The following is a 26,543-nucleotide window of genomic DNA, read 5'->3' as shown; positions in this document are numbered from 1 at the left end:
TTGATGGACGTTACCTTCAGTTGCTATCCTAGACGGCGTGATTCAAATGGATATGCCTGGCATGTATGACTTGACGGATCAAAACACTCGAGCGTATCTAACGTTAAATTTTAATCAAGCGTAGCCCCTACGTTCCATCCATTGGCATGTTCGGTCACCGAAAAGAACCCTCGTTAACGCTTCCCTCGATTTAAGAGCTTGAGACAGTGCACATTATACACAATACTTTTGAGAAATGAAGAGTATTATAAATATCAAAATTTAAGCTTATCACAGCAAGCTTCTAAACTCTCTCAACAAAAAAAAGTGTTCTCAATTACTAGAGCCTCAATGTTGGTCAAATCCTCATATCGTTCCCCCAGAAGTCAGCCCGGATAATCCAAACTAACAAATCCTCTAATTCTGGCACAAGAAGTTCTCTAGCCTCACTTGGGCCAGTATCCAGTGTCAATATTTAGACGATGGGTAAACCGCTCTACTTAGTATAGTCCTGAGTTTCAACGTCTCGCGAACAAGCAGGGAAAGACGGCTCGAGCCCAGTCCATGGCATCCAATTCATACACTGGTTTCTCCGGAGACGTGAGCTTTGTTGGAGGGAGATCAAAACCATCGAAGTGTATGGGAACGGTCCTTGTAGACTTGTCCGTGCTAAGTGGGATATCGACTAAGGCATCCGCTGGAAGCTCTGTAGCTCCTGGCTTAGGATGTCCGGAGACACACGTGTTGATCCAATTACTTTCCGTACTACTAGGGGCGCGAGAGCTGTTCACTTCTTCGCTGGTTTTATCGGTGGTGTAGGCTGGGAGTTCTGTATCCTCTGGCTTAGGATACCCTGAGACACACATGGTGGCCCACTCACTTCTAATAGTAGTAGCGGATTGAGATGTGTCCCCTTCTTCGCATACGCTATCGGCGGTCTTTTCACGTCCTTCGCTGCCATTGGCTATCTGTGGAGTCTTCTGACTTGGGTCTCCCCATTCAAAGGGCAAGGTTGGATGGGTGTTTAGCGGAGTCAGACCGACTTGCCGGCTAATGGCGTCGAATCTTACTCGACCCTTTACCCTACCTATTTCCTTCGGAGACTCCTCCGATTCTAGCTGAGCATTATCAGCTACGGGGGTATCCATGGTTGGATTCATCTTATTAGAAACAACCGCTGAAGCAAGGAGGTGCGATAAACCTATTTGGTGTGTAGATGAAATTAGGGAGCAGAGGGATTGCGAGGGGGGTTAACAGGTGGATAGGTTTTTATCATGCCCCTTCAGAAACTCCATCACTTTATATAAAAAGTTAAAATCTGATCGATATGTTCAATGTTGTTCTGAAGACCAGGGCCTACTAAGAGAACAAAGCACTTGTCTTATGGTCGACAAAGAAAAATTGACGCCCTAGGCCATCTTGTTGAACAATAGAGTTTCAGTGCTGCGTGGGGCTAAATCAAACATGATATTACTATTACTAAAAGTAATATGAGCTTAAAGGAAAATATCATAACGTTGAAAAGAACGAAAATCAAAGCTCGTCACTTGCTAGGAATATCCTCGAGCATCTTCCTCGCTTACAAACTTGTATAATTCCCGTTCAAGTAGACATGTCTTATATAAGTGCTATTGTTAACGGAGTTTTCTTTGAAGTGAGGTGTGAGACAATGTTAGGATCAAGACGTTGTCTAATAAAGGGGTTGGGGGAGGAAAAGGGGTATCCCGGTTAGTTCTAATTAGTCATCAGCCGGAGCTACGTCGCCAGGCGCGCTACCAACTCCGACGACATCTCGTCTTATTCGAGGGCTCAACAGCATTGATCACGAAATGAACGAGAGGCCATCATCGCCGATCTTTTAACCCACTCGACAGACGTGCCTTGAATATGTCACTTCAAAGTCAAATTTGTATTTCAGATGAGAGCTGAAAACCGCAACGAGGCCAAAATCATTAACAGCGAAAGGTCTTGAGGTTGAAGAGTATTACTATGAATGGGGAGAATATAATTTTATATAGTAGATGTGAGCTGTACATAAAGGGAAACTGATAGCTCCTCGAGTATTGTACACGGACAGTCATCAATAACTTTATCTTCTTTACCTAGGTAGTTTTCTTGTGCTTCTTGTGTTTTACTAGAGTGGATATAAGATGGATGGGTAAGGGAACGAGCGGAAATTGGCGTCTGAAATAAAGCTGAGGGATGTAGTTTCGCCGATTATAATACAACCAGGGCAAATCAACATGGCATTGCCGACTACTCATATCGGATCAAAAGTCACTCGTGGGGAACATCGAGTTACTAAAGCAGTGGCTAATCTCGACGCAAGGGATATAAATCCGAGGTCTCGGTTGGCTTTGTGACATTCCGTTGGTGGCTACTCAGATATGGCTAGGTTCATTAGCAGAGGAATTTCTTCAACGGAGTATCTTCGACCATACCGCCTAGAGCCATTTTTGGCAAAACCGTCTCAAGAAGAATGCTTTGGCTGGGAACTCGCTTGCTTGTAGCTACAATATAAACTTGGAGGAGAATGCGCTGCGATCTCGACCGCCTCCTATTCCAGCGATTCGCTTGTATAACAAAAGGCAGAAGGGACAGGCGCCAATATCAACAAGGACCCTACAAAAAAAAACTAAAACAAAATTTAAGATATATACCAGCGGTACACGCGACATAAGCAAGCGAAAAGGGAAAAGAAACAAACAAAATAGCAAAACTCTGGCCCGCCCCCGTAACAGCGACTTTTAAGAGGGCCTGGAAAATCAGATGGGGGTATTGATAACTGCGCGTCGAAATCAAACCATAAACTGTGGTAAACACAGAAGTGCCACATACTAAAGTGGCTATACCCGATTTTTAAAGGTGAATGGGCTGACAAGGGGGGAGTAGCTTGGATCCTTAAAGTTCTGATAGGTCCCTTTGCGTTGGAAATACCACATCGGGAGAGCTAACGTCCCTACGTGGCGAGACGCACCCAGTGGCGAGACAGTTTCATGCTCAGGCATCTTGTCAGTATTTTCGGAGGCACTAAAACTAGTAGAAAGAGTTGATTGATTCTAGTAATAGAGGTGGAGGAGAAGTCCTTGTTATATACAGGTAAAAGTGAGTCATATTCGCCACATCTGGCGTACACCCCAAATACCCCTGATTTCGGCATCGCCGAAACTCAACACATCTCAACTCTCTTCATCGCGAGACTACGTAGGTAAAGTATATAAATCCTTATTCTCCAGCTATTTATCCCCCAGAAACCAGTCTACTTCGAGAAAATTACCATGTTGTTGAATATACTGTCGATCGTTTTGTTCGCCGCTATCGATTGCTATTTCAGCCATACCCCCATGCTCGATTACGACCATCAGAGTAAATTCGAATTTCGGGGGCCCAGGAAGAAAATATTATTAAGGAAGAATATAGTATCAAGCTTTAAGGGTTATTCTGACTTCGGAAAGATGCATTCCGGGAGTTTCGCCGAACGGAGGAGGCTTTGACAGAAGCATGGATTTTTAGCGCAATTTTGGCGTGCGTTAGCGTGCTTACATTATCTTACAATACAGTATTAATTTACTCACTATTCTCTTATCAGCATAGTCTGTGTGGCGCACCACTAGAAGCATCCATGGACAAGCCAGGTGAACTCGTTCGCCTCGTATCTCCGCCTTTGCACCTTCTGAGTATGCGGTAACCAAATCCATAGAACAAAACATAAACTACAGTATTACAGTACTGCTTTTGCCAACTGTACCCACCTCTGTGCTTGTTTCCTGTATGACGCTATCAAGCGTCCTTTTGCGATTATCCTTAAATCTTGCTGCATTGCTAGCAACATTGCAGGATGAAGGTATGTAGAATTAAATTATACATAATGGGGTTGACATCTGTTTGTAAACGCAGTGCGAGATCTGTGAAAAGATACTATCCGTCTTGAGGGAACCGCTCAGAGGCGCACCCCGTGGCATGGTTACCCTCGGATCAGGAAGAGAAGTTATCCAACATTCCCAGTGCAAAGATCACCAACAACTGATCATATGCGCCTTGGGTCTCGATTTCAGTCGTCTTCTAGCTGAAACACCCACGATGGCCGAGAAGGTTGACCTTATTGAAATCCACAAGAGTCCAGCGAACGCGGGAGCAATCATTACCGCAAAAATTCCTAAATATCCTCAGACCCCTAAATCTCTTTCCGCTTTATACATAGTGGAAAATGCGGATAGCTATGATTCCTATATTAGAGGACGAATTCTTGATCCTCAGTGGATCGATTCGAACCTTCCCCGGTTGTGGAAGACTAGTTGTGACCGTCTTCACGAGGGTATATGCAAGAATTTCTCGAATGAGATTCAGTGCGCAATAACTCCGGTTTGGCTGGTGGACGTCTGGCAGCAATGTGTCGTCAAACCCCCTAGAAATTGCTCTTACGTTGCTCTGAGCTACGTCTGGGGTGACCATACCACTCTGCAGGCTATGTGTAACAACATATGCCAACTTCAGAAACAAGGCTCGCTTTCTACCAATCAAGCCGTAACATCAATTGCAAGAACAATTCGCGATGCGATAGGAATCGTGCAGCTACTGGAAGAGAGGTACCTTTGGGTCGACACTCTGTGTATAGTACAAGATGACGAATTGCACAAGTATGTCGAGCTGGCGAAAATGGCAGCCATTTTCGCCAACGCTTCCATCACTATTTTGGCAGTTCAAGGGGAGAATGCCAATAGTGGCTTGAGAGGATTCCGAGAGGTCTCCCAACCAAGACATATAAAACAAGCCTTCCATTGGCTCGGCAACGATGTGCGAGTGGCTCAGTATCCAATACAAGCGGATGGAGGTAAAATTGAGCTTGCAACCGATAAATCTGTGTGGAAAACTAGAGGTTGGACCTATCAAGAACATCTGTTTGCAAGAAGGAAACTTATTTTTGATGGCGACTCAATACGGTGGGAATGTGCTGCAAGTACCTGGCGGGAACATACCGAATTATCTCATGAACTCAAACCATGGTGGGGTGATGAAGATATCTACGACTTGTTTGGGTCTTCAATACCCGACCTTGGAGTGTTTACAACAATTTTACACAACTACAACATTAGATCATTTACATACCCGGAGGATGCACTCAACGCATTTTCAGGAATTGCATCTGCATTGAGTGCATCTTTCGAAGGAGGCTTCGTCTCTGGTCTTCCGACAGCGTTGTTCGACCTCGCCCTACTCTGGCTTCCGTACGAGAGACTAGAACGTAGGACTGCGAGGTATCCTCAGAGACAACACTGTCTCCCAAGTTGGAGCTGGGCCGGATGGTCAGGGCGTATCAATATGGAACTCGCCACAGATTTCATTAGAAATACGCCAAAACATTTCAGGTCCGAGATGCAACGAGTGGTAAGATTGACATCATGGAAATATCATGACACTTTGGAGGCGCCTGGGAAACACATACACGCTAGCATCTTTGATCACAGGCAGTCTTACCTAGGAACTCAAAGCCAATGTCCCTCAGGTTGGACTCGACATCCTACTTTGGAAACCCCGAAAGCCATTAATGAGGCCCCGGATCCCCGGTCTCCCCCTTCATGGTTCTACCGAAATACAAGACACCCGGAGCTCGATTTTTGGTATCCGATCCCACTTCCGAATGTTGGAGACTCGTTTCCCAGCGTACAGGCTCTTTATATTTCGTGTAAGACGCAGCGAGCTTGGCTTTCCGCAGCGGAGGAAATTCTCCCTAATAACGGATATCGACCCACCATATCACTTCGAGACCATGCGGGGATATGGGCTGGTGTCCTTCTACCACACGATAAGCTTTCTATGTTCAGCAAGCCACATGAAATGCCAGCAGGTTCTATTGAATTAGTTGAAGTTGCTCTAGGACTCTGTAGAGATATCACTTCGCCATGGCCGGGACTAATAGAGATCAAACATCACGATAGGATCAAGAAGGGACAGTGGTATGAATACTATTGGGTAATGTGGATAGAATGGTTAGAAGGAGTGGCATATCGCAAGGGATTAGGTAGAGTTTGTAAAGACGTCTGGGAGAGTCAAGACAGGAAGTCGGTTGACTTGATGCTCGCTTAGTCAAATGTAGGGTCAAAACGCTCTGCGGTTTGCGTTCTCCTGTGCAATTCGCAGCAGAGATAAGGCACAGCCACGGGCCGGACGCTACAGCAAAATGTGATGATATGTTATCAATACACGTGACCTGTAAGGCTTTTTTGGTCTAACCAGAAGCGGCGATTTTCTGATTGGAGGTACCCAACTAGGATTAGCAGCAATGCATGAATTCGCAGAGTGTAGTAATAATGCTGGTGACGATGATTTTTCAGCATTGATGTGGTATTCCGAGGTCTGATGAGGCTATTTATAAGTTTCTCTAATGATTTGAACTGGATGGTGGTGCTGTGTTGGAGAAGAAGTAATTTGTAATGATACGAAGCTCTTGGCAAAACAGGGAGACGGCGATGACATGATCGTGAAGCTTCGAGTAGCTGAAGATATAAATGTTCTGGAGTGGCAGCAATGTAACATTGATCCAAAATTTAAGGGAAATTTGGGTTCTTTTGTAGAGTTAGAGTGACTTGAATTCAAAGTACCCGTGAATTGTCTCGCCACGGGGTGCGTCTCGCCACGTAGGGATGTTGGGCTACCTGTACATGCTTAGGGGCGATACCACGGTGCACACTGAGGTAGCGTTGTGACCCTCCCACGAAATAGTGTGTACGCCTATTCCGCCATCCGAGCTAGCTTACAGGACTTTTTCTTATTTTGGATTATGGAGGTCAACACGGCGGGCGGCTGGCTACCTTTGCCAGTTAGCGACTCGCGTAGCATTGTGTTGTTCATGTGTAGTTGATATCACTGGAACCTCACCTTTGCCCGGGGTTTTCAAGATATTCGGATTATTTTACAAACTAACTAGTACCAAACACCCTCATTACAATGCCCGCACCACCCACATTCCTTATCGCACAGCGCCCAGTCCTGGTCTTCGAGCAGGTTCATCATTTGCCCCGTATTCGGATTAACCTTCTAGGTCGAGCCACCACCTGGACCCATCTTTAGTATGTTTCCTTTGCCTGTCTTTTTCCTTTTCTTCTTCGTTCCCTTGGCAACATCAATCTCTCCCGCCGTAACCTGCTCTGGTACCAGACTCGGCACAGCGAAAGGTGTCGTCAGACCGCCGCCTGAAAATGGGATGAACTTGGTGCACTTAGCAGAGTTCGCTGCTTATTCAATCAGTATGCCTTACGCAATGATTAGTTTCCTCATCTTGTAACGATAGCCTTTGCACTAGTTCGTGGGGATTCAGTGTCCGTTGTGGTACTTGTGGTGTATCAATATGACGCGGGGAATCGCGTTGGTGCTGGAGCATTGCGTCGTTGGTCTTGAAGCGTTTGGTGTAGGTGTAGAGCACGGGCTTAGGCTGTATGGCTTCTAGTTCCATTCGACAAGGTAGAAGTGTTAGTTATTGTACAAGCAGGTACAGTAGGATTCGAAATCGGCTTCAGTTCGGAACACTCATTGATATTTTATTTTTGGAGGACCTAGTACTGTTATGGGTGCGCGTTAATGACTGCAGTCAAGTTGATAGTGTGTGCGGCGTTATTGAAGTTACTACAGGTTAATGAAGCAATCAGCAACTCGAAATAAAGATAGAAGTGGAAGTGATACCCTAGAGACTAGTGGGAGCGACTTACCCACGCAGCCAGGTTCGGTCGAACGTGTTGAAGCTATTATCGTCATACTATTGCGTCTCTTCGCTTTAGGTATTGTTTCGTGAAGTCTCCACTCGACTGATTGGAGAAGAGCGTCGCTCAAATCTTATCAAACCGACATACGTCGTGGAGTTCAGGATATTTAACTGCAAAAGGCTTTTGCATACTCATATTCGAGATATCACTCAAGTGAGTCTCCAGCATCGGCGAGATTACAATCTGACCGTCCTTAAATACTAAAGCCTTCATCGGATCATGTGGGAAGTTGACCGACAGGTTGGTGGCATAGTCGTACTGAAATTCGACGTTATCATATCGTTCTTGGTTCCGTACGACTCTATCTCGGAATGAACCCCACGGAGGAAGATCCATCCATGCTGGATGAGGGATGGTGAGTTGTGATGGTTCGGGTACTTGCCAATTGTGTAGTGCCTGGTAGGCCTCGTAGCTGGGTGAGATTTGCCATTGTACGAAACGGTACATGCACATGAAGGAGGAGAGTTTCTCAGGAATGAGACAGAAACCACGGGCAGAGAGGAGAGTAGCATAACATTCCATCATTTCGGTAAGAGTCGATGGGTTTCGGGTAGAAGGTCCTGGTTGATTAAAGAGCATATAGACTGAGGGAACAGACGGCCCTATGATCTCGTCTCCCGTGAGACTTTTTGTAACGGAAAGATGGCGCTGCGTATGTATTACCTGAAACATCAAGTTATCAACATACGTAGATGGAGCTTTAAGTTTTGTAGAGATTTGCCAGGCATAGACTGAAGGTTGATTCTGCCCGGGGTGTAAAGATCCGACTTTGCCAACATATTTGCGTTGAAGCAGTCGCACTCGTTTGAAGAGAGATATGTCATCCTCCACTATTACCACTGATGATTTCCTTTTCCTAGATGAACATGGAATGGACGATTCCAAGACTATAGCCTCCTCCTGATCAGGGTCGGCGGACGCATATAATGACGTGTTGAATGGCCTGGTTTGAGATGCATGCTGTAATTCTACGACTGGGTCCTCAACAATCTCTTCAATACGTTGGAACCACATACCGCATCCGCTGCTAAAGTCCCATTAGTCAATAGCAAAACTCAAACTGATGATACAACTTACCAAATTCTGGTTTCAGATGTAGCCTCGTTCGATTCCATCTTACAGCTTGGACAAGAATTCCCGGATGAGATTCTTTTGGTGAAGACTATACTCATGTCAAGTTTCCGGCCAGGTAGGAAAGAAGACTCAAACGTGTCATTCCTTTTGACGTCTCTGTTTGAAATCCGGTCTTGAAGAGCATACTCTCTCTGCTTAACCTTGCTCTCACCTGGTAAGTTCTTGAATCTCGCATCTAATACAGCTTCCAAGACATCCCAGTTGTTGATCAATTCCAAATGTAGCGGAGCAGTTCGACCCAGTGCATCAGTCAAAATGAGGGGCTCTTGAATCCAGCATGGTTCGAATTCTGGAGGGACTCGAGTCTGTAATTCAATCAAGATCTTGTAGCTTTGGAAGCTGAGTGTCCAGATTCGGGTCATGAAAGATTTTAGTTCCGTCCCAAGTGTAAGGAGGTACTTCCTATAGACACTATTAGCAAGCCGTCAATGCTCGAGACTTTACACCATACATTCGTTCCGCAAGGCTTGTCGTCGTTCTCTGCTGCACTTGTAGTGCACTCGTATGCTTATCAATCGCAACCTTCATCTGCCCCAATATCACCATTTGTTCACCAGCCGTAGATTCTTGTGATCGGTTCGCATCCTCCATCCGCTTTCCCAAATTCTTATCGTTTAACTTTGTAAGAGACCTTCAAGAATTAGCAGATATCTAATGTCGATAGGAGACATTTACACGCTCGCCGTAATGAGAAGCATATTAATCGCCGAACAAAACGCATTCACCTCCGCTCTAAAGCTCTCCAAATCGCCCTTCATACCCAACCCCCAAGTAACCTTCTTCCACCCATCCCTCACCTTGTTCCTAGTCCCTCCCTCCCTCAAAGACCCCTCATATTTCCTAATCTTGTCCAAAAATCTCACAATACACACACGACATTGTTCCGCTATTCTGCGAGCCGTGTGGCTAAGCGCGTTCAATTCGACTGTGGTTTCGAAGCTCTCTGCTAGAGATACCACTTCTAGTAATGCGCGATCTAAGGCCCAGAGCTCGCGAATCACAGATTGGTATTCGGAGGCGGAACCGTGGATGGAGTCAATAGCTTTGATGGCATCTTTTATGAGGATGCTGACAGCGATGCAATCTCCTACTGAGATGCCGAAGGGAACTGGCATGGTGGGTGGTTTGGTGACCTGTGAAGGGGGAGAGAAATATATAGGAATTTGTGTAGAAAGGAAATAATATGAAGGAGAAGAGTGGAATGAGTTGAGAAGAGCCATACTTGCCGTTGTAGGTGGGCTGTGCTTCTGCAGCCTCACTTTGCGACGCTGTTAGACATCATATTTCCAACGACCACGTGATTATATAAGCTATTGCACCAATGTCCGCAATGTTTGGCTAATTGTCGGGCAGTAGTCTATAGGTGTGAGGTCCTAGAGCTCGAATAAGACCCCTTTATAAGTATTAGGGATGGTAAGAGCTCGGTGGTGGAGCTATGGTGGAGGAAGTCTATTACGCTATAAAAGGAGACTCTTTACAAATCAGGCGTGAGGGCGACGACACGAACATGATTTTCTAGTGGGAGGTGTTTAGGGTGTCCGGGAGTAAGAAAATATAGAAGATATTGAGGTGTGCACAGATTTTAAGATGCTTAAAGTCAAAGTATCTATCATTTTTTCCGGCACGTAGGGTTTTCCGCTATGCGGGGATGGACGTTACTACGCATCAACTCGGTCTCACTGGCGAAGAAATGACACGATTCTTTCAAAGTATGAAGGGTGTTGGTCCCCAAAAGTGTTTCAATTTAGGTAATCTGAAATGCATTCCCGTCTAGCATCCTTCGTAGATATCTTCGGCAGGGCTCGCAGTTGCTAGTTAGCAGCTGTTGACCTCTGCAGGTCTATCTCTTTGATTATAAGGTCCCGGAGATGCTGATTTTGGATTTCTTCTTCTTGGGGATCGTCTTGACTAGTAGCCACTAGATTAGCGCATGTCCCCATTATTCTGAGGAGTTCATCCTCCCAATACTTGCGCGCTTCTTCTTGGCCTTGTGCCTCCATTTCCATGGAGATGGGCTCGAAGGCCCAAAGAATTTTGCCCTCCCAAATTTTGCGTTTTTCGTTTGTGAATCGGATTTTTTCCCACAGATCCTTGATCATCATCTGAATCACCGGGGTCACCCGCTCTAAAACTAACTCTGAGCACAAAATTGGAAGGAGCTTCTTTAGATAAGCTCTGCCCCCTTCCACTTGCCCTGCTGCCTCTAGATCATTGACGATCGGCTCGAACGCTGAAAGAAGTTGGCCTTCCCAACTTTTGCGATTGATAGTTTCCTCAAAGATTGTAATGAGATCGCTCCTCACCAATACAAGTTTGTCTAAAACGGGGGCATCTGCATCTATCTCGTTGGCAAGGTCCAAAATGAAGTCAAATAACTTGTTCTCCCATCTTGGGGTTTCCTTTTCGGTCGAAGAGTTGACACTCTCGTTTACAGACATATTGCAGGCTAGTTCTAACCCGATCTTTATATTGTAAGGTAGCTTTGCTAGATCTAGTGGTGTGATCGATAATGCTTAGGGAACTGCTGGAGAATGACAGTAGGGGATTAGTTTGGAGATGGTCAGCGCTTTATAAATACAAGTCTCTCTACATTTGTATAAATGATTGGCATTGTCGCCAGCAAAACAACGGCTGGTGATATCCTGGTTCAAACCAACAATAGAAATTGAGTGCTTCATCTCATATGTATGCCTTTCATTCAACTCACTGCTCACTCGACTTGCCTCCTAATTTCCCTATATTCTTTATCCGCATACCGCCACAAGTAGTATGGAGTTAACCCATGCTAATAATCTGCTCCAACCAGTTTCTAATAAAAAGTGCGCCTTGGCACCCTCATTATTCGGAGTAAATTATCGGAGATTTCTGCTTCTGTTACCAACCAAGAAACTACAATGCCATTGTTCTTGACCGTATAACAAAGAAAGTTGAAACAATAGCTCACCAAACCAAAGACAATACTAAAACCAAGCTGTGATTCCATCCCTTTGTTATCTCGGTGAAAGAAACCAAGCTTTTAAATAGGTCTCCACAAGGTCATCTATGTGTGTAAGGCATGACAAGGTCATCCATTAATTATTAAGTATACATAAGGATATCTACAGTATTTTGCTCGCACGTGTAGAATTCTATCTCTTCTGCTATGTATAAATTCTTAGAAGTAGCCATAAACAAGATTAAATCCCTACAACAGCCGTAAACATAATCACTGAAAGGAATTATAAAAACCTTCGTCCCCCATGAGCTACCACGTGTCTCATTATGCCCATCGTCATACCCAGTAGCCATTGTACATCCCTCATGATATCACACCATAAGCCTACAAAATGACTACAACACTAGAAAGTGACAAGGCAGAGAAGCATGCATCTCCTATGCCAACCAGCCAGGCGCCTCGGCCCCCATACCCACCACAAAACCACCAGCAGGGAGCAGCTGTAGAAACAACCAAGTCGAAGAAGCATACACGTACTATTACAACTAGCCAGGCCTCACAGCCTCCATGCACCTCACCAAGAAATCATCAGCGGAGATTAACTCAAGAGTCGCAAGATTCCTCGCAGCTGAGTGCCAAACCAGCCCTCAAGCCCTCGCAGCTTTGGATGACCCTGGGTAAAAACATGCCTATTCCTGATGAGCGAATGGTAGATGCTGCCTTGCCGAGGTGGACTTCCTCTACAGCACGTTGATACTCTTGAAGTTTGTTTCCATGGAGATTGATGGATGTTAGTTTACTAGCGAATTATACTTTTCCTTCATTGACAAGGTACGTTTTCCAAATTGCTGTGAGCCTTTAGAACTGTGATACCGTAAAATTTAAATTGACCAATAGAAGATCAGCCGATATAAAACGTGAGCTATGCTAAACCAAATATATAGGTTGTAGAAGATCGTGATGGAAATTCGACGTATTCAAATTCAGCGAGGGCTCGCGAAACCCAAGTCAGTTCAAGTTGGCCTTCGAACACCACATACCTTTTTTCTTTCCAAATCCATTGGCCTTGCTCGAAAGAACAGATAATACCAGAAAATGAAAGAAAATTTAGTTTCCAGGTCATGCAAGTCCCGGGCCCATTTTAAACCGAGTTGAAGCAATGACTCGCATTATTCCTAAAGGCATAAGGCATGCCTTGAAACAGAACGAGAGCTCCGGAGAACAAAAGAAACGAAATCTATAGAGCTATGTTAGCCCGGGTCCTTTCCTTGACCAATGACTATTCGCTATTCGATAGCATACGCGGAATCCTTTGACATTGCCAGGAAACATGATTTTAAATCAAGACAGAGGAAACTCTCGAAAGATAAATAGCTTGGGACAGACACTCCAAACTCATTCCACACTGCACCATTTAATTCCACTGCAACCAAACTCACCAATTAGAGCAGGGAATTATTGTTGCAATGGATGGCAAAAAGGTAAACCCCCTCCCTGAGGGGCGGTCTAACACAATATATGAGGAAGAGACACGCGGCAGAGCACGAGAGCGACCGGCCGAAAGCATCTCGTCCGGCACCAGGCCATCTACGGCCTCGTCAGCCAGAACAGATCTCTCTACGACTTTTGGAGCGATCCTCCAGCCCATGGAGGACGAGAGACGGAGGAAAGAGTTGGATAGAACTTCTAGGCGTCCTACCTTGCCAAGCAAGGTATTCGGGACCATAAACTCGAGGGTGAACCCCCTCCCTGAGGGGCGGTCTAACACAATATATGAGGAAGAGACACGCGGCAGAGCACGAGAGCGACAGGCCGAAAGCATCTCGTCCGGCACCAAGCCATCTACGACTTTTGAAGAGATCCTCCAGCCCATGGAGGATGAGAGACGGAAGGAAGAGTTGGACAAGAAAACCGACAAGCTCCTTAGAACTTCTAGGAGTCATATGCTACCAAGCAAGGTATTTGGGACCATAAACTCGAGGCGGGGCCCTGGCGCCCCGCCAAGAATATCCCGAAAAGTAGCAGCTGGCATGAATAGGTTTTATAATGACTACAAAGATGCTGAGCTAGGGGTAACGCGGCCCACTACTATGCCTCACGAGGTTCCTCCTCGTGAGGGGAAGTTCAAGAAGGTAGCGAAGGACATACTGACGCGTGCGAAGAAGGGCATGTCTAATAATTATGGGCATGATTCTGAGGATGACCGGCCTAAAAAATAAAGGCTCGTCACCCTCTGCCTGGAAAATATCCTCCAGATGCCGGCGTTAGTAAACGATGGTAACATCAAAGAACGCCAGCCGGGGACAATGAAACCAGGCACTGACCCTCTCTATGTAGGGTCGAATCAAGCTGAGTCCTATCTTCCTTTTCATATACCTCTATAGAGGACTTTTTAGCCTCCCCCCCCTTCCCTTAACAAGTTAGTTTTCCTTTTTCAGAGAGATAGCCCCCCCCTGATAGGCTAGTATTGTTTTTTCCCTAGAACCCCGTTCATTCATTTCTTTAAGCCCTAATTAATCAATACCTTTGTTCCCTAATAAAGCCGAGTAACTAACTCTTTGTCCTTCCCAACAACCGTGACTTTCGCTCCCACCCGGGATTTGACTCGACATTCACCTAGATAGTTATCATTCGGATGAGCGTTATGAGTGAGAGACGGAAGCACAGACGTATGTATACTACCGAGGTAGACATATGTATAGCCCCGCAGAATAAGACTCTTTTCCCTTTCAAACCCAAAGTACCATTAACATACTATACATGTGAATGATCCTCGACGCCTAATCTCCCACACACCCCACCATCTATTCCTCAATCACATCCCCCCTCTCCCTCATCTGGCCAATCAAAAACTCCCACTCGCCCCCACTAACCTTACTAACACTACTCCTCGCCAACTTCAACGTCTGCATATTCTCCAACGGATGGCCCTTCTGCGCCTGCCAAGCTTTCAATTCCTTAAGCGTGATGGGCGTTGCGAGTTTCTGGCGGAATTCAACATGCACCACGGACCATTTGGGATCTGAGGGTTTGGAGGAGGCGTCGTAGTAGGGTGCTGAGGGGTCGTGTGCTGATACTGTACAATACACATATAAGTAAGATAATTAAGAAAACATAGGTTTGGAGGAGTGGGGAGAAACGGAGGGAGGGGAAATGATATGGGGACAGTACGGTCTGGGGAGTGCTCCTCCACGATTTCCATGGTGCCGACTATGGCGGGGACTTTGCAGCTCGAATGGTAGAAGAAAGCCATGTCGTGTTTCTTCATCGCGCGGAGATTGTTACGAGCTATGTAACCATTCATTAGCCACACATCGAATCATATCATACACCAGCCATGGTGACATGCATACCTGCATACGCGCGAATACCTGCGAATATATAAAATTAACACCTATGCTTCTAGAAAGGCTTCTTGAAGGGGGTTGATGTATAAGTACTTACCATCCCAAGGCTCAGGCTCTGTCTTTGCAGCCAGGTCATCGATGGAGAATTTTACGTCTTGTCCTTTTTCTAAACGTGACTCGGGTTCGGCTTTCATGAGCCAGTATTGACGGCCGGGTGGAGAAGCTGCCGGGAGTTTTGAGGCGGCTTTGGTGGATGGGACGGATGTAGAGGATTTGGATGGTTTCTAGATAGGTAGTCTGTTAGATATTGGCTACTACCTTATTTATCTGGAGAAGGGAGGGAGAGAATGAGATGAAAGCAATGAAAGCAACACGTGACTGTCCAACTGCGGAATACATGTATGTAAGGACGAAAGACAGCTGAAGGCGTCCATGGGTATATTGAAGTATGATAAAGCAGAAAACGAAGTAACAATCACATACAGACACCTCCTCACTGCTCCCATCAACCACGCGCGCCGCCTTAGACTTCCCAGCCCGTTTAGGTCCCTCGATCTTAGGTTCCTCCTTCAAATTCCTCGTCGCCCCCCGACGACTCGATCTGCGAGGCTCCTCTTTCTCGCCGTCATTATTATCCGCGTCCTTCCGTTTTCTTTTCGGCATGATGCTATCCGCTGTCGCTGCGTTGTGTAATCTTTCGACGCGTGAAGTTGGAGTTGGATTAACTCGCGTTAAGCGATGGTGGCGCCAAGGCTTGAGTTGACCCCTGAATGTGCCTTTGGAGTGGACGCGCAAAATGTTCATTAGTAGTTCCTTAGGCTGTTAGATGGTGCGGGACCTAGAGTTTGTGGGTTACATGACGAGTACGATATCTTTTATTAATAGGCCGTAGGCTGGGTTCTGAAGGCAGCCTAACCCAATGTAGACATATAATGACTGCCCTTGAAACATATGCTGTCAAGTAGTTGCGTGTGTTACACGGGCGAAGAATAGCTCGCAAAGGTATATAGAAGTGGTGTGAAAAAATCATTGGTCAAATTGGTCTATTAGAGCCCATCATCTACCATCCCTCGGATATCAGACAACAAGACAGCCTCATTTTCAGCCGGGCAAGTCCAGCCAATTCATTTTGCTATACTTTGATTTCCCCCGCCGTTCCCAAAAACGCCAGCCATGCACTCATTCACATCCATCCCCGCTGTCAATGTCTCTGAATCCTGGCTCCTCCTTCAACCTTCCCCACAAGCGTGATGAGCATCACCCCCCGTTCGTTATCTATTTTTGCTCATTTTGCTACCGCAGCACTCAGTACTTGTGTCCTGAAGAAACCGCCCTTGGTCCGCTCGATAACCTGCTGGTACACGCTGCTGGGTGGGTGGTTCATAACGACCGTTCCCTCCTTGTAATCAATCTTTGCGTCAACCCTCGTGTCTCTAATGAGATTAACGATCCACTTCTCGCCCTCATCCTGGTTCAGACCCAATCTCGCGCTTAGATCCTTGATGTCGATACGCTGATGGATCTTGCAGTAGCTTTCCGAGATAAGATGTCTGGCGGCTTCCACGAAGGAGTCTGAGGCCGCGACGAGGAAGAAATCGGAGCGGAGGACTTCTTCCGCCTCGGAGAGCTTCTTCTGCGCTTCCTCGAAGTCGAAATCGATGTAGAGCGCCTTGATGAAATCGGTGACCGGGTCGTTGTACTCATAGTTCTCCTGCTTGACGATACGGATGATGTCCTTGAGCTGCTTTTGGTATTGTCCTGTGTTGCGTGTCCGGCTGCGGTTCGTGATCACGGCGGCAGTCAGGTATCGGAGGACCCAGGGACAGGCGGTTTGGATGGTGTTGATGAAGGGGGCGGAGAAGAAGAGCTCGCAGATTGTGTCGCGGGCGGGCTCGTAGTTGAAGAAGGGGAAGAGCGCCCAGTGGATGAGCCATGTGCGGTGGGTGAGTTGTGCGAGCGGGTTGCTGAAGAGTTTTGTGTCGATGGATTCCTTCACCTTCTGCACCTCCTCCATAGCCGACTCCCAATTCGTGGTGAGGATTTCCGACGCCAGCTTTCCCCATGTTGCCGCGGAGACCTTGTCGTTGTCGGTGGAGAGCACTCGGAATTGATAGAGCAGTTCTGCTGCGGCCTGGTAGTTACCACAGCTATACTGGAAGTTCCCGAAGTCATAAAGAACATTAACCATCTCAATCGTGACCTATTCTCTTCATCAGCACACACGCCACATATTAGACCATAGAAAACCCCAGGGGACACCTACACCATGTTCCTTCTTCAAAAACTCCAAGTTAGCCACCTTATCGCTCCTCAGGCCCGTAACCACATCCTCCCTGCCCAGCAAATCCGTAATCTTCTCACTCTCCTGCTCATACTTCTCCAGCCGATCCAAAACCTCCTGCCTCTTGGTCGCAAACTCCTTCGGCGCGTCCTCCACCCCCTCGAGTTCGCAATACAGCGTAGCCACGTAATCCGTCATATTCGTCTTCTTCAAGAGCTCGTATTTCGCCTTCGTGATCTCGGGCGAGGGCTCCTCATCCTGATCCGCGACGAACTGAAGCAGCGGGAATATTAAATGGCGGTCGAGATGCGTGACCAGTTTAGGAAGCAGGTCGTGCTCCTTGGCAACCTCCTCGGGCGTCCGGGCAGCTGTCGTGTCCGCCATCTTTGCAATATGGGGGGAGGCTCAAGGGCAGAAGGGGTCGTTGTTCTGGTGGGGGATTGATTCCTTGTTCCGCGGTTCTTAGAGATATCGAAATTTGTGTGCGGCCCGCCAAGAATACCGCGCTAAGCTTCTTAGGGGTTAGCGTTGGATGCGAGGACAATGAACCGCAACTTTTTCGAGGTCGCGACAACCGGACCGTGATTTATTAGCTGGGAGGTTGACTTTGGCCCCAGGAACTACAGCATATCAACCTCAATCAACAATGGCATCCCTCTACCAGACCCCCCTCGCCTTCCTCCGGCCCCGAGCCGTCCCACGGCCATCAACAATCGCCCGTTTCCTGGGCACCACGCGAGCTACCTCATCCTCATCCCCATCCGCATCCGCATCCACACCCATATCCACACATCTTGCGAAATCCCCAGTCCCCTCGAATTCCAAACCCTACCGCGTCCCCCTCACACCATCCGATTGTTTCCCCGTATACCAGCTGAAGCAACGAGGCGGCAACAAGCTGCTTACGAGGGTCAAGAACATCCAAGGCGATATAGCTGCTTTCAAGACGGATTTACAGAAATCCCTAGCTGTGGCGGATGATAAGGAGGTGGTTATTAATCAGTTGACTGGACACATTGTGATAAAGGTATGTGGATTGCTCTTTTGTGTAGGGTGAAGAGATTGGGGCTGACATTGAGGATTTGATAGGGGCATAGGAAGAAAGAGGTTACGGCATTTTTGGTTGAGCATGGGGCGTGGTGCAAGGAGGGTTACGAGCTTTTGTGAGGGAGGAGTTATGGAACGTGGTTCATGTTTGCTTCTGGAAGCAATATTCTGCATTTACCAATTTGCGGACTGATGCCTATATATGTACAACACCCGCCAACCTCTCATACCTGTCTAGGAGAGAGGTAGAGCCATTTCATCCTGTACAACAAACCAATCAAAAAACCCCAGCCAAGGAAAGACGTTAGGATGCTAGATAGACAAGAGATCAAAGTGTTCGAACGCCTACTCCATACACTGCCAATTACCGCCGATGCGTCTATGGAATGTAGTACACCGAGTAAGAATATCAATTCGCTTTATGTGCCCAACCCCGCGTATGCACATAATTGTTTCAAAACCCCCTGCAGCCGTGGCTGCACCAATTTTAGTGCCGATAATATATTCTCCTTCGATGGTAAAGTCGTTATGGGCATAGTAGAGAGCGGATCGTTTGGATCGCGGGACTTCTCCCCAAGACGCCGTAGCACAGCAATTCCCCCCATGGTGATATGAAGTAGAGCTTCGTCTTCAACCCCCTTCGGGACGGGTTGCGATCGTGAGTGCGGGTGCTGGGGTGTCGCCTCCAGACACAACGTGAAAATGAGCCGTGCTAGATTTTGCGAAAAGCCATCTTCAGATGTCAACCAAGACTTTGCCACTCCGGACTCATGGCCGGGTGCTAGGTTCGATAATATCTCAGCAGCTAACATGCCTTGCATCAAGATTGGTTTTCGAGCTTCTACCACAGGAATCAGGTTCGCTCGTTTTCCGTCCTGCTTGTCATCTGGTATCGCGGAGACCGCGAGCGCAAATGTCTTTGTAAGGAGGTCATAAGGAGGAGTTGAAGCAACGTCCGAGGCGAATATAGTCTTGTAATGGCTCCGATTCGGTTCATCACGAGCCAGCAGTTTCGCAAGACTGTCCACAGCCGGGGGTAGATAACGATGTATCGCCGGATCATATGGTGAAAAGGTAACCCGGTCGAATGCGTTGGGTGGAGGAGATGGCGCGAATGCAAGCAGGAAGTGAAGTAGACAAAGCGCTTGTTCCCGGCCTGGAATCTCGATGGCCTGTGCAAGGTTGGACAGGAAGATAATCACATCTTTCATAAAATCCAAGGTGTTTTGATTGGTCCGTAAAAGCATGTTACGAGTTCCCAAGTACCTTATAACAACACATAAGATTTTGATGACGAGTTCGTCGGCGAGTGGAGGATGGTTTGTCTCGTAAAAGGAAAGATTGCGCATGATGGTGGTGATGCAGATCAACTTGTCAACAGCCCGATCAAGTTCGTATTCCAAAGATCCAAAAGGGGGTATATCTTGCAAGACCTCTTGCTCAAGGCGACACCCACGTACGGTGTCCTCGTAGGAGCTTATGAGCATGACATCCGAAACCTCTGCTGCATTCTCAGCTAAGATTTCAACTTGACTCTCGGCACAGTCGATTAAAGTTTCGACAAGATCTTCACAGGCCCTCAAGTCCAACTGTAAACGAGGTTCTACGGAAAGAGAGACTAGCGTGTCCAAGGCCATTCGCACTTCAGCATGAATTCCACATTGTAAACTCATGGTCAGGGCATGAATGTCAATCGACCCAAGATCCGCAACAGGTGGGATATCAGGTTTCGACTGGATCAAAGTCCCGCCGAGCCGTAATAGCGAGTCTAACTCAACACCACCAAAGGTATCCAGTACACGAACTTTTGGATCCAATTCAGCAGGCAGGTTGAACTCCTGGGGTGCTGGAGGCTCCCCGGGGCGTATCCCGGCATCTACTTGGGGTGATTGCAACGAGAGGGCACCTGGCTTGGCGGCGGATACTGGGGAAGGCACGGTAAAAGAGGTTCCGTTCTGCGGAGGGGTGGCTTCGATGGTCCGCGAGAGACTGTTCCGCCCATGGCTTTGAGGCCCCATCGGCCGTGGTTGCCCTGGAGGTTGCTGAGGAGTTGAGAAGCCATTCACAGCTGGCTGCTGTGGATGATGCATTTGCGCCATCTGCTTGACCGGAGTCGTATGCATCTGTTGCTGCTGACCCAAAAGCTGTGCTTGCTGCGGGTAGTGTTGCTGTGGCATCCCTGTTTGGGGGTTCATCTGTTTAGTGGGCGACATCTGTGGGCCAGGCCCTCCCACCCCTTGGCCTTGCTGCATCATGGCGACTCTTTGGCGCTGTTGATTCTGCCATGCTTCATCGAACATGAGCAGATTCCTGTCGTAATGGGCCTTGAGCTGCTGGGCGGCCTGCTGGCTCTGCATGGGATGGAATTGCAATGCTTGCGCAACTTGCGGCCATCCATTCTGCGAGGTGACCTTCTTGTACCCCCCAAACTTCCTCACTGTCATATATAAAGCTATTAGGGCGATCGGGCGATCGCCAACGATGGGGTTCATATCTAGCGGCTGATTGTGCTGCCGCATGAAAGACGCTAGATTCTTCATGAAGCTTTCCGGGCTCGGACCACCAAGTTGCGGTGGAACTTGCCCCGGGCGCATTCCCGGAAACTGTCCATTCTGACCGGGCATCTGGGGTTTGGCCATCGGGTTCACGCTGGGTGGCATGTTGCCCCGTTGAGCCGCCATTAAATTTTGTTGTTGAAGCTGCTGCTGCAACCGCATGTGGTACAGCAACTTTTGCTGATCCATGGGCTGAGGCCGTTGCTGGGGTTGTTGCTGCTGCTGCTGCTGTGTTGGCTGCTGGGGTTGGGGATACATCTGCGGCTGCCCCATGTGCGGCTGCTGCTGCATGAGAGGTGTAGACATAGGATTCTGAGGGGGCGCCGACGTTCGACCCGAAGGAGGGGTGAAAGTTTGGCCAAACCCTTGTCCGAAGCCCGGATTCTGTGCATATGGGTTGCTGTTCTGCGGCGTGTCTACTCGGCTGCCATGGTCTGATTGAGAGGGTGACGCTTGGGGGAACTGCTGAGCGGCCGGCGAAAACGAATGCGGCGAAGCCGTCGAGACCCTTTGGGGGACACCGCCAGGACGCAGCTGGTTTGTCATGATGGGAGACGGGCTGGCAGTGGAAGATCCATTTTGCAGGTGTGAATAAGGCCCCTGTTGTTGGGGCACATTATTCCCTTGGAATCCGGGGTATGGGGATTGCTGGGGGGTTTGCGAGCGCGAACCAGGAGGCATGCCCGGCGCTTGACGGGGAGACGTGGCCAAGCTGTCCTCTCTCGGCCGCGGCCTCTTTGAGGGGATGACCGGGTTGGTCTGATATATAGGGTTGTTGGGGTTGTTGTTGCTATTGTTGTTGTTGTTATTGTTGTTGAAGGCCGGTGAGCCATTGCGCATGGCGCCATTTTGCATGCGCTGTTGAAGCTGTTGATTTTGGAACTGGGCGGAGGGATCGAAGGAGGAAGGGTTGTTCATAAAGGCAGAGGGGTCCAGCATGGCACCGGCGGAGTTCGGGTCAAGATGGTTGAAGCCGGCGCCATTGTGACTCTGGATGGCGGCGTCGTTCCAGGAGGTCATGACTGTGGGAAGGAGTTGCGGCAACCCATCTGCAATGGCAGCCATACGTCAGCGGGTGGTATAACGAAACAGAGCCTCCTGCGAAGGCCCCGAGGGGTGGAAGAGAGATGGCAGGCGCGCCTAGAGGGCGGGTTCGCGATGGGAAGTCGCGACGCGGTGGATGAACGGATGAAGCCAAGGGGGGGCGGCAATGCCCATCCAGACCATCAACGGGTCTCCACGACGTCGACGACGAGACACGAGACACGAATAGGCGCAATAGCGATCTCGAGAACGTCACGAGACGCCTCTTGGGAGATCTCGGATGGTAGGAGGAATGAAGGAGGGTCTTACCTAAGTACGCGCTGAGCTGTTGATGTCGCAAAGGTCGTAAAGACTTTCGCTTGTTGGATTAAAACGATTGCGCGCTAGGCCGGATCGGGGCGGGGAGGCTAATAATACTGGGGCGGGCGACGAGTTTCGCCAATGCGGCGATTCGCGCGGGAGGCGGAGGATGGAGATGCCGATGCTGATGCTGATGCTGATAGGGAACCTATTCCTGTAATTGTCCAACAATTGTTCGTCAGTCCCATAACCAGTCCATGTAAATAGTAATAGTAAGCTTTTTGGTGGTTAATTTATTAGGGTCCCGCGATGGGCCAGCCCGGCCAGGCCATGCCATGCGATGCCATGCTCATTGGGTCCATTCTCGAACATCGATCCCCGATCTCGTCTGGTTGGTTTTGGGGGAGGACGGGGACGAGAGCAATAGGTTCAAGTTCATGCTGATCGTTCCGTTGGTGGTGCCAGTAGGCGTGCGAGCTGACCGGTACTACGAACGCCGGAAGAGCGACAGCCAACACGTGCGCAGTAGCAGACAGCAGCCAGCGCCAGACAGCAACCAGATCGCACGACGCGCAATAATAGGAGACGAGACGAGAAGGTGATATGCGATGCGATGCGATGGCGTAGGACAAAGAGGCGCACTGGGGGAGGGGGGGGCAAGGGAACAAAGGAACGTACCTCGAGATAGAGATGCTACGAGTACGATGTATGTACTGTACTGCTAGGCAGTCGGACTACCGCGACCACGCTGGGTGAGGACGACCGTACCGCACAGTAGTGAGTGAGTGCGTAGCACCGTGCTTCCTTCGTACCCGCTGCTGGAGTGCCGAGGAGCAGCTCTCGGGGGGTTGGACCGTTGGAAGCGTGCGTGGCAACGTGGAAGCGTCCGGGTGGGAACAACAATAATACAATACTGGAGTCTCGAGCCGGTGCAAAGGGCCCAAAGGCAAAGCAAAGCAGCGCAAAGCAGAGCAAAACGCGGTGTGGTCAGTGGTCGCACGCTGGAATGCGCGGCGCAGGCCGGACCGGCAACGGTGAGAAACGAGCGCTGGCGGCTGGAGGCTGGAGCGAGCACGTAGTCGCTGGGAGTCGCACTGGAGTCTGGATCGTAGGGAAGGCAGGTCTGTAGCAGGTAGACAAGCGCCTGAAACCGAATAAAAGAGGCCCCGAATACAGTGCTTCCGTGCTTCCCTCCTGCAACGGACAGATTTGCCGCAGCAGACGCAGCGACGGAGCCACGGAGGAGAGGAGGTGGGAACACCAGCTGGCCTACCCAGTCAGACCACGACGCGCGGAGGCTGAAGCCGGGAACGGGCAACTAGAGGCTAGATGAGATAATAATAAGATGAGATCAGATCAGATCAGATCAGATCGATCGACTGGGCTGCGATGCGCTGCGCTGCGCTGCGCGGTGGGTGCTGTGGTGCTGTCTGTGGTGCCGGTTGAGTGTGTGGAGTTGGTTGGCGATACGCGTTTCGGCCTTCTCTCCATCTCCTCTCACTCTCTAGGTAAGGTACTCACGGTCTGTTGCTGCTGTCTCTCTCCTCTCTTCTCTCTCCCTCTCTCCCTCTCTCCAGTCGGAGGAGTCGCAAGTTCGCGGTCGGGTTCTCCGATAAGCGATGCCATGCCATACGCTGGAGCTGAGTGCTGGGCATTCCATTCCGTGCACCCCATCTGGCCTCTGCTCTGTCCGCCCCCCTTCCCCCCCTTCCCCCCCGCAACGCAACGCAACGCAACAACGGGGGCTCTGTATCGTAATTGCGGTCGCGTTCGAGGCATCTCGTCGGACGCTGCGGTTCCAGTTCGATACTGCCGGCCTCACTCCCGTATACCTGTAATGGCTTCTCTTCTCTGCCCAGCATCGCCGGATCCCACGTAGGTGGACGTAGTAAAAGCTGTAATCGTTCTCCCCAGCTCACACCTGTCTGGATCCGGAGAAGCCCCCGTGCTGCTTTAGTGTTGGAGCCCACTGGCAACCATATGGGCAGCCGTCGTCGCCGGGCGCCAGAAGGGCTGGCAAGGCGACACGGTGGCCCAGGACCTCCTCGAGGATCCCCTTGGATATAGCATCATCCGTCCGGAGCTGGGCAGCTTTGGTGCCTGGAATGGTTGCGTGCGGTCGCAGGCCGGAGCGATCCTCGGGTTTGATACGGCGGCATGGGGGTGGATGATGGGCAAGCCACAACACCCGGGCGGCGGGCGAGCGAAATCAGTAATGAATGGAAAAAGGATGGGGAGGGAGATGGGGATGGGGAGAGCATGCGCCCACGAGGAGCAAAGAAAGGGAAAAGTAAGTGAAGCAGGAAAGGGAAGATGCGGGGGGGGGAGGGGGGTTCTTAAAAAAGAAATCAGACAAAAAATGCCGAGCAGCAGAAGGCAGAAGAAGGCAGACGGATGGGATTGGGATGTGGAAGACAGGAAGTGGATGTGGATGGAGAAGAGAGAACCAGAGTGGATGGGCCAGATGGCATGGCTTGCCTCGACAGGGCCAGTCCAGTAGTTTAAACTGCCTTCCCTCCGTTTTAAATCACCGTCGAGGTCGTGGTCGTGGTCGTGGCAGCAGCGCGAATAAGCTTCCTGTAGCTTCACGTAGATGGGTTTTGGCGTCATAAACCACCCCGTGGGTCATCCCCCCCCCCCCGCCACGCTCATCCAATCCGTCCGTCGTGCTGTACCTCACTTGCTGCTCATCCGGTTCCATTCAGGTTCTGATGGAGACTGGATTTGAGGGCCGGAGCAATAGGTAAATAAGGTACGTGTACACTCCATAACAAATACTGTAACTTCCCAGGTCACTACTAACCAGGAATGAGAGCCGCTCGCTCCCCCGCCCCGCTCAAATTCGCCATCCCCTTCCATTCCTTCCCTTGAGTCTTGACGTCGTCTTCGGAGATTCTCAAGAGGCACAGTCTAGTACGTGGCACTTCATACGAGTACAAAGAGAATATCCCGCCCATCCTTTGTTTCGATGGAGTCATGGACAGTCTGGCATTCAACCCAGACCCCACCCCGGTGGAGCCGGCGTTGGCATTATTATCGGGGTTGACAAGTTGGAGAAAAAACGTCCAGGTTGGGCCGTTGGCATTGGTGCTCCAACGTCGCCGTCCGTTTCTAGCTCAAACGTCCCGGAGATCGACCACTCGAACCACTCGCTCGCTCCTTGAGTCCTTGCTTATTACTGGGCCTTGGGCCTGATAGATACAGTACCCGTAACCCCAATGAGTCCGCCCGTCACCTTTCTTCCTTTCTTACTTTCTTGCCTGCTGGCAAATCGAGAGAGACACGGGTGAGTGGATTACTCGTATTGTTATCACATCTCCCGCGGCTGTCGGTCAGAAGGGCATATTGACCATGTAGGCGTGCTGTATGAGCGAGCATATGAAGGTCGGGACATACCATATTGTACTAGGGGTTCCTCAACAAGGATATGGGAGGAGACAATAACATGCCAGCGCCAATGCACGAGACATACTCCGGAGCCCAATACTTGTGTGCATCAGATCTCAGCCCGGCGGCCGGGCATGGGTGTTGGGTTGCACAGTCAGTTGCACACTACGAGTCTAGAGAGAGAGAACGAGAGACATAAGTAGAGAGAAACGAGAATGCTGGATAAAAGCAAACCGGCTGGGTGAATGAAAAATGATCGGTCTGCTGCAATTGCTGGACCCTGTGTCTGCCCGTCTGGACGGCATGTTTCTTTTTTGGGGATCCAGGTTCCGTTTCTAGAGGACCGACGCGACGGTGAGGCGTTGCTTCCATGCATGCAGATGCAGATGCTGTACCGATAAAAGGCGGCAACCCTTCCTATTCTTCCGCCCAGCGCCGCCAAGAGGGGTTGTGGATTGTGGGCTCTGTGTGAGTCTGTCTGTCTGCAGAGAGTGGTGGTGTGTTGTTGTTTTATCGCGCTATGTGACCACGACAGCCCGTAACGCAATATCCCATATGCAATAACTCGAGTACTTAATAAGAGAGAAAATCCCCGAGCCTTTTGCGCATATTATTGTGCCTACAAGAACAATGTTCCTCTCTCTCATACTCATAAGATAGCATCCCCCTCCGTTCCATCTCCCACCAGGCGATCCCTGGAGATCCGTCAAACTGGTTCCTTGGCTAGTCCGAAGCCATCACAAGCTAAAATCGACCCAGCGTTGTCGGGACCAAAAG

At 49.2% G+C, this 26,543-nt stretch overlaps 11 protein-coding genes across 11 annotated transcripts; 4 read left to right on the top strand and 7 right to left on the bottom strand.

Annotated features, from left to right (window-relative positions):
• Positions 1-497: 497 nt before the first annotated feature.
• On the bottom strand, positions 498-1,127 carry BP5553_09265 (uncharacterized protein; the record flags this gene model as incomplete). Its single annotated transcript, XM_032017888.1, has 1 exon — positions 498-1,127. The coding sequence occupies one exon, from the start codon at positions 1,125-1,127 to the stop codon at positions 498-500; it is 630 nt and encodes a 209-aa protein (XP_031865795.1).
• Positions 1,128-3,817: 2,690 nt separating this feature from the next.
• Positions 3,818-6,063, top strand: BP5553_09264 (uncharacterized protein; the record flags this gene model as incomplete). Its single annotated transcript, XM_032017887.1, has 2 exons — positions 3,818-3,823; positions 3,877-6,063. The coding sequence occupies 2 exons, from the start codon at positions 3,818-3,820 to the stop codon at positions 6,061-6,063; spliced, it is 2,193 nt and encodes a 730-aa protein (XP_031865794.1).
• A 951-nt stretch (positions 6,064-7,014) lies between these two features.
• Positions 7,015-9,985, bottom strand: BP5553_09263 (uncharacterized protein; the record flags this gene model as incomplete). The annotated part of the gene is made up of 7 exons (XM_032017886.1): positions 7,015-7,185; positions 7,235-7,408; positions 7,683-7,715; positions 7,824-8,763; positions 8,814-9,272; positions 9,322-9,501; positions 9,546-9,985. 7 exons carry the CDS (start codon positions 9,983-9,985, stop codon positions 7,015-7,017), a joined length of 2,397 nt encoding a protein of 798 aa, XP_031865793.1.
• Positions 9,986-10,681: 696 nt separating this feature from the next.
• On the bottom strand, positions 10,682-11,308 carry BP5553_09262 (uncharacterized protein; the record flags this gene model as incomplete). The annotated part of the gene is made up of 1 exon (XM_032017885.1): positions 10,682-11,308. One exon carries the CDS (start codon positions 11,306-11,308, stop codon positions 10,682-10,684), a length of 627 nt encoding a protein of 208 aa, XP_031865792.1.
• Positions 11,309-12,196: 888 nt separating this feature from the next.
• BP5553_09261 (uncharacterized protein) lies at positions 12,197-12,559 on the top strand (the record flags this gene model as incomplete). The annotated part of the gene is made up of 1 exon (XM_032017884.1): positions 12,197-12,559. One exon carries the CDS (start codon positions 12,197-12,199, stop codon positions 12,557-12,559), a length of 363 nt encoding a protein of 120 aa, XP_031865791.1.
• Positions 12,560-13,271: 712 nt separating this feature from the next.
• BP5553_09260 (uncharacterized protein) lies at positions 13,272-14,024 on the top strand (the record flags this gene model as incomplete). Its single annotated transcript, XM_032017883.1, has 1 exon — positions 13,272-14,024. The coding sequence occupies one exon, from the start codon at positions 13,272-13,274 to the stop codon at positions 14,022-14,024; it is 753 nt and encodes a 250-aa protein (XP_031865790.1).
• Positions 14,025-14,609: 585 nt separating this feature from the next.
• Positions 14,610-15,815, bottom strand: BP5553_09259 (DUF55-domain-containing protein; the record flags this gene model as incomplete). The annotated part of the gene is made up of 5 exons (XM_032017882.1): positions 14,610-14,881; positions 14,977-15,093; positions 15,159-15,176; positions 15,250-15,436; positions 15,636-15,815. 5 exons carry the CDS (start codon positions 15,813-15,815, stop codon positions 14,610-14,612), a joined length of 774 nt encoding a protein of 257 aa, XP_031865789.1.
• Positions 15,816-16,437: 622 nt separating this feature from the next.
• Positions 16,438-17,817, bottom strand: BP5553_09258 (Eukaryotic translation initiation factor 3 subunit E; the record flags this gene model as incomplete). The annotated part of the gene is made up of 2 exons (XM_032017881.1): positions 16,438-17,352; positions 17,416-17,817. 2 exons carry the CDS (start codon positions 17,815-17,817, stop codon positions 16,438-16,440), a joined length of 1,317 nt encoding a protein of 438 aa, XP_031865788.1.
• Positions 17,818-18,079: 262 nt separating this feature from the next.
• BP5553_09257 (uncharacterized protein) lies at positions 18,080-18,600 on the top strand (the record flags this gene model as incomplete). Its single annotated transcript, XM_032017880.1, has 2 exons — positions 18,080-18,460; positions 18,523-18,600. The coding sequence occupies 2 exons, from the start codon at positions 18,080-18,082 to the stop codon at positions 18,598-18,600; spliced, it is 459 nt and encodes a 152-aa protein (XP_031865787.1).
• A 299-nt stretch (positions 18,601-18,899) lies between these two features.
• Positions 18,900-22,100, bottom strand: BP5553_09256 (putative SWI1 Component of SWI global transcription activator complex; the record flags this gene model as incomplete). Its single annotated transcript, XM_032017879.1, has 1 exon — positions 18,900-22,100. The coding sequence occupies one exon, from the start codon at positions 22,098-22,100 to the stop codon at positions 18,900-18,902; it is 3,201 nt and encodes a 1,066-aa protein (XP_031865786.1).
• A 575-nt stretch (positions 22,101-22,675) lies between these two features.
• On the bottom strand, positions 22,676-24,158 carry BP5553_09255 (uncharacterized protein; the record flags this gene model as incomplete). Its single annotated transcript, XM_032017878.1, has 3 exons — positions 22,676-23,020; positions 23,380-23,697; positions 23,901-24,158. The coding sequence occupies 3 exons, from the start codon at positions 24,156-24,158 to the stop codon at positions 22,676-22,678; spliced, it is 921 nt and encodes a 306-aa protein (XP_031865785.1).
• Between the last annotated feature and the right edge of the window lie 2,385 nt (positions 24,159-26,543).

The sequence above is a fragment of the Venustampulla echinocandica genome (genome assembly GCF_003357145.1).
Source record: "Venustampulla echinocandica strain BP 5553 chromosome Unknown scaffold_10, whole genome shotgun sequence".
In the NCBI taxonomy this organism is placed as follows: domain Eukaryota; kingdom Fungi; phylum Ascomycota; class Leotiomycetes; order Helotiales; family Pleuroascaceae; genus Venustampulla; species Venustampulla echinocandica.
Note: the sequence above shows the minus strand (reverse complement) of the source record. Positions and strands in the feature narration are given on the sequence as shown.